This window comes from Triticum dicoccoides, chromosome 3A (assembly GCF_002162155.2).
Source record: "Triticum dicoccoides isolate Atlit2015 ecotype Zavitan chromosome 3A, WEW_v2.0, whole genome shotgun sequence".
NCBI classification, from domain to species: Eukaryota; Viridiplantae; Streptophyta; class Magnoliopsida; order Poales; family Poaceae; genus Triticum; species Triticum dicoccoides.
The window spans coordinates 708501240-708507861 of record NC_041384.1 but is presented as its reverse complement, the minus strand read 5'-3'; the positions used below and the strand labels follow the sequence as shown (position 1 = coordinate 708507861).

The 6622-nt window shown below is 49.1% G+C and overlaps 1 protein-coding gene across 1 annotated transcript; it reads left to right on the top strand.

Moving 5' to 3' along the window:
* The first annotated feature begins 5369 nt into the window (after positions 1-5369).
* On the top strand, positions 5370-6273 carry LOC119273395. The gene has a single exon (XM_037554566.1). The coding sequence runs from the start codon at positions 5510-5512 to the stop codon at positions 5990-5992; it is 483 nt and encodes a 160-aa protein (XP_037410463.1). The 5' UTR covers positions 5370-5509; the 3' UTR covers positions 5993-6273.
* Positions 6274-6622: the final 349 nt, after the last annotated feature.

Sequence of the window (6622 nt, the reverse complement as noted above, 5' to 3'; positions counted from 1 at the left end):
AAGGGGTTCAATTACCGCAGCATGTAACAGTTGAATCGGTGTTGTCCTAATGCAGTAAAAGAGAGCAGGAGCGAGAGAGTGGGATTGTATCGGAATGAACAAGGGGATTTTGCTTGCCTGGCACTTCTGAAGATAATATAGCTCTTCATCGGTGTCATCGATCACATCGCCGGTACACGTCTATCGAGAGGGGACAATTACCGGCAAACAAGGAAGAACACAATCAATGCAATGCGACAATATGATGCATGAATGTGACATGGCAATATTATGTGATTTGTGCTGATGCAACTAAACCAGATTAAATGAAGTTGGTTTGAATCCAAGATTCAAATTCAAACTCCACATGTGGTTATTTAAATGCCATTTATATGATTTGTGCTAAACAGCAGCTATAAGTTGTTCTAACATGCATGAAAATAGTACAGATGGATAGATTGGATTTTTCTGATCATTTTTCATATATAAATTATTTCATTTGGAGTTACGGTTGAATTACTATGATTTTTAGAAGTTTTAGCTATTTCCTGAAATTTCCTGAATTATTTTAAATCCAGAAAATGGTTAACTGCGTCAGCATGACGTCAGTGTGACATCATCAAGTCAACTGGGGCTGGTCCGGTCAAACCTGACCCTCGGTCCCACTGGTCAGCGTCTCAGGCTGGTTTAGGTGGATGACATGTGGGACCGGTCAACGTTGACTTGACTAAGTCAAAATCTGACACGTGGGGTCCAGAGGTTAGCACTAATATAAACAGAAAAATTAAACTAATCTAATTAGGCTCGGGGCCCACATGGAAGTGGCTCAAGGGGTTGTTTAGAGTGGTCATTAGCGGCTAATGGAACTGCCACGTCAGCGTCACCGGAGTTACGCCGGCGGCGACCAGAACGCGGCGGAGGCACTCTGGAGGGGCTCGGGTTTCGCGCTCCGGCGTCCAAACGAGTGGAGGAGACCACCTACGGGCAGCTGGTGATCCAGCACGTCGAGTGGTGCAGTCAGTTACGCCGGGGGCGACCTATAACGACGGCACTAGGGTGCACGGGAGGGGAAACGGGTGGTGGACTTGGCCTTCTGGGGAGCTCCTGAGCACGGGCCTGAGGTCGGACGCGAGCTGCGCTAGCTAGAGCGACGGCGGCGACATGGCCGGCGGCGGTGGGGTTTCGGCCTTGGTAGATAACCTAGCTACGGCGCGCGAACGACGAAACAGAGAGGGGGAAATGGACGGAGAGCTCACGTAGACCCTGTAGAGGTGGATGGCGAGCTTGAGGGAGGCCGGACGGGGACGGATTTGACGGCGGCGATCCGCGGTGGCCGAGGAGGGGAACGGCGAAGCTGGCGGCATCCAGGGCTTCCGGCGCCTTCCGTCTTGGTGAGGAGGAAGAGGGGGACGAGGCGGAGCTTCTTGGCGCTTAGGCGAGGCGTGGGGTGGCCGGTGGCCACGGTGGTTCTCGTCGGTGGCGGCGGGCGCGTTCAGTGAGGAGAACAGAGGAGGGGGAGAGCGTTCCGGGGAGAGAGAGGAGAGGGGCACAGGGAGAGTAGGAGGGCTAGAGGGTTGCGTGGCGCTCGGGAGAGGCATCCAGACCCTCGGCGGCAAGCAGGAGCTGGCGAGGCGCGTGCTCGCGCGCGTCGGCCACGCGCGCTGTCCTTCTGGCGAGAGGAGAGGGACGACTGGCGTGGCCAGTCAGCTGGGCCGAACTGCTGGGCCAGCTGGTAAGTGGCCCAGGTAAGCCTCTCTCCCCTTTTTTTTCTATTTTGTTTCTCTTTTCTATTTCTGTAGTTTTGTTTCTGATTTAGTTTATAGCCCAAATCATTTTAATAAATCCTGCAAATAATTGTGGGCATTAATTGAATTATTACAGAGGCCCTTAACTATTTTCAGAATTGTTGGAGCATTTAGAAATATTAATAGTATTTAAATGCCCCAATTCAAATATAATATGATTTAATTCAAAAATCCAGAATGGCCTAAAAATATGTGCATCATTTTTGGCAGAGGTTTTCACCTTTAACAAAAATAATGAACTTTTCTAAAGGGCATTCTGGGTTCATTGAAAATATTTTTATTTTGATCCTAATTGCATTTTATTTAGTGCTAGGGTTTGTCATCCCCATTTCAAGTTTAAAAGAAATTTAGACATGATGCAGCAACCAAGCTAGCCCAAGTGCATAGCAAGGCCAGGGATGTGACAAGAAAGTCGTGGATCTGGGCATCCCTCGCGCACGGCCGCGAAAGCCAAAGCGCGAAATGTTTTTCGCGTCCCCTCGCTCTTTCATCTGCCACAAACCCAATCCGCGCGCTTCTCCCCTGTCCATCCGCTTCTCTTCTGTGGTGGCCGCCGCTGCTAAGGCTGGTCATAGTGGGGAGTAACTTAGACTAGTGTCATACATATGACACTAGTCTAAATTACTACCTTCATAATGCAAAGTAACATAATAGTAGTATCATAAATGGTTTCATTTATTAACTTGTAGACTCATCTTGTCTTTGGAAGCGCTATTTTATAATAACATATTATGTTACCACCTCTCATTAATTACTTGCCACATAAGCAAAATTTTCTTGAAGTACGCTATGTTACTACCTAAGTTACTCCCACTATGACTAGCCTGATGGAATACGGAAGTGCGGCAACGGAAGTGACTACACAGCGCCACGACGGCCTGGCTTTCTGCTTCCTTATCTTCCTTCTTGTCGTGCCCTCTCCTCCCTTCTCTCTCCTGGAATAGAGGTCATGGCGGCAGCACCAGATCTAGGCGAGTGCCGCGCGCGACCGTTTATGCCCAGCAGATGGAAGATATTCCCTCCGGCCGGTGCGCCTGCGAGGAGCATATCCTTGGAGTGGGCCGCGCGTGCTGTAGTAGTCCATGCTGCTGGCCTGTGATATGCTGCGAACTGACAAACTACGTTGTGTTGCAACTTGTCATAGTTTTAAATAGCTGGCTATAGCCTTGCTATAGCTCCGCTATAGCTGTTTGAGCATGTTACCGCTAAATAATTTCATGTACAATTTGCCGCTATAGCCCACTATAGCCCAACTATAGTTGTTTTTAAGAGTTGCCGCTATATGCCATAGCCCGCTATTTAAAACATTGCAACTTGTGCATGCCCTGCTTATGCTGGGTACTCATGATGCCGAGTTGTCTGTTTTATCTCTGACTTTTTGTGGTGAGTCTTAAGTGTAGAGAAACTAGTTGGGAATTGAAACGCTTGTAATCAGCTGCTAATGCTTAGTGTGTGTGTATCTGATGTCAAGATGGCAACGGGGCTCTGAAACCATGGTTAGAATCAGATTCGAAACTAACCATGGATTCTTAACAGTGAAGAGTCCTCTCATCCCCTTTTTGTCCTTTCAGCCAAACAAATTTGTGGCTCCTCACATCTACCCAAACAAAACAATGGCTATCCCGAGCCGGTTGGCTGGGGATACCCACAAGCACTCAAATATACCCCTTGAACCAAACGCACCCTTATACTACAGTTTAAATGGTATGAAAAAGAACTTCCATTTGCTGCCAATAGCATCTAGGAAAATTGAGCAATTATACTAATGGGACCACAGAAAACAAAAAACATAATGTTGACAGAAATCTCTTGATAAAATCGTTATGTGTACAAGATGAAAGTGGTCATTCCCCATAAAAAAAGTACAGAGAAAAGTGCCATTCTAATTACACCCAACTAACTAGTAAATTGTTCACGTTTAATACTGACTGGTGTGTTCTATATATGTTTGCTGTTACAGTAACCAGCCAATGTGATATTAGGTTATGACAAGTTTATTGAGCTCGTGCCCGCCGGGTGCGGGGTTTCAAAACGTAACCTTTTCTTTCTCAAACTGGTCCCTTGGTACCGATGCTTGCTTTGCCGTAAGATGTATTCTCCCTGTTCACAAATATGTTTCGAATATTAATATGAACTACATACGGACTGAAATGAGTAAATAAACATACCAAAACGTGTCTAATATACATTCGACTAAAATAAAGTTATCTTATACTAGTACTTGTGAATCGAGGGAGTACCGTATAGCCATTTGTACTCCCTTAATTTCTATATATACAAGGCCACAAACTCAAATTACAGGTACCAAGGTAATATTTAATATATGTTTTGCAATCCAACTTTCTTTCTCGTGTACTGTAATAATGTAATACACTGCATGCATGCAAGAAAACTGAATGTAGGAAATAGCCGAGTGTCATTATGACTACATGCATGCAAGTATTAAATAAGTTGTTAATACGAGGAAACATAATTAATTTTTGTGTCGATTACTGTTGGTGGCCTTGTATAGATGCAAAATGTATATTTCATAATGGCCTTGTATAAGTAAATCAAGGGAGTATTTTCAATTGGTATGCTACATCTATTTATTTATTTTTGCGAATTAAATCCACATCTTCCCTACACTTCACATGTGTAGGTAGACTATATTGCATTAATATTCCTTCCGGAGAATTCTGGACCAGCAAATCGTCATAGTTTCTGCAATTGGGTCACTCTGCTCCCAGGCCCACATGTCACGACGTGCACCCACCCCATGCTGCAGCGCGCAGGAACCAGCCAGCGCCGCCACCCAACCCGATTGGATTGGATTCGTCGCGCGCTACGCTTCAGCTGCGGTGTCGCCGTCAATCCATCTCCGCCGGGCCGGTCCGACGTCCTTCCGCCACCGATGGACGCACAGTGCGCACGACCGCGACCCCTTTGGACGCACGTGGAGACCAACCGACGAAACGATGCCTCAACAACGTACAACCGTCGACCGGCCACCGGCGGCCGGCCGGCCGGCCGGCTGGCAGCGAGTAACTGAGCAGCAGTGCGACCGGCGCGGCACATCAATGCGATCGAGCATCGCGCAGCAGTCCGGTCGAGTCAGCAGCCAACAAACGGTGTCCTTGTGAAAAACAGTGCCCTGCCTATCCATCCATCCATTCCATCGCCCCAACCATATTTGCGCCCTCCTTAACTCCGGCCCCGCCGCGCGCCGCCGTCCCGATCACCAACCCTGCTTTACCGAGCTTAGCCGACGTGACAGCCGATCCGTAGCACTGGCACACGCAACTCCGGTAAACTGAGCTATACCACGTTCACGCTCGAGTACGGGCTGAATTTAGCTGGCTCACGCAAAGATCATGTGCGAGTTCGTTTCACGTAGCTACGCTCGCTGTCTGCCTGTCCGGTACGTACATGCACAGAACTGGCCGGCAGGTAGCGTCGATCTTGCCAGCCATGGTTGATGGTGGCTCCCGGTCTCGGTCGGCAATGCGACGTTGTCACGGACCCATGGGCCATGGCGTACACGGCGACGTGTAAGGCCCGCGACATCAGATCACGAGCTACTACTACTAGAGTGGTAGTACACGTTTGGTTGAGCCATCATTCATCACCGGCCACAGCCACCACCCCCGGCTTAGCTTAATTAGCTACGTACACTCTCTGCTTCTTCACTTCTTCTTCCACCCTCTGTCTGTCTCGCCATACCGCCGTCCTCCTCCTACCTCACCATGAGCAGCTTCGCGTACGAGAAGCTCAAGAAGCTCCCGCCCCCACCCCCTCCCGCCAGCGACCAGGAGGACGCGCACTACGCCGTGGCCGCCGCTCAGGACCACTACTACCGCCACGCAGCCGCCGCGATCGTCGCCAGCAGGAGGACATGGCGGAGCCGCCGGTCGTCCTCGGGCACCGGGCCGCGCCGGCGCGGAAGGCCGCTGAGGATCTCGAGCCTGGCGCGGGCGCTGCGTCGGAGGGCGGCAGCCGTGGGTGGCAGGGTGCGGGCGTCAGTGGCCCGGGTGGTGACTAGGCTCAAGGAGGGCGGGCCCTGCGTGGCCGACCTCTTCGCCGGCAACTACATGTTCCTGCAGGTCACGCCGTCGATGGCCGTGCCCGCCGCGGCCGGGGTCGGCAGGGGGGCCTTCCTGCCATACTACCTCGCCGTCAAGGGCAAGGCCGCCGGCGCCGGCGCCGTGCACGGCTTGATCCGCGCCTAGTTCTACTTGTACAGAGCGAGTTGTTTGCTTTTGTTCTGTCTTGTGCATGATTTAATTATAAGCAAGTGGGTTTGCTTTGTGTAACTGGGAGATGTGGATCAAACCTGCTATCCAAAATAATCTGTAAAGGGAAACTAAATTACATTTCACTAGTGCTTTCTACAATAAATAATGTGTAAAGGGAATCTAAATTACTTTTCACTAGTGCTTAGTATAAGTTTGTACGTTGCTTGATTACCCTGTGTTAATTACAGTTAGTTTTTGAATGAATGGTTGATGCTGATGGCTGAGTAACTACTAGCAGTTGAGCTATGTATGCATGCGGGCATTTCGTACTTGGTAGGTCACATGGGCTTGCTTTTCGCAGTATTACTTGAGTACATATAATTGACTGCATTTGGTACTTGGTAGGTCACTCAGAAGCTCTTAGGTGGTCCATTAGATTATTATATTTATGAATGGTACTTACGTACGTAGCTGTACCTGCTTACTGTCCTTGAATTTTTCGACAAAGAGTGGATTTTATTAACTTAAAATGTAGCATCAAGAGGATACAAACACAATGAGCACACACCCGGCCTCTGCATATTGAAGATGCACACAGCCAACACAAATTCACGCACACAAAAA

Bases quoted from the DNA above. Each gene is read 5' to 3' on its own strand.
- LOC119273395 (XM_037554566.1), top strand. From the start codon at position 5,510: ATGAGCAGCTTCGCGTACGAGAAGCTCAAGAAGCTCCCGCCCCCACCC.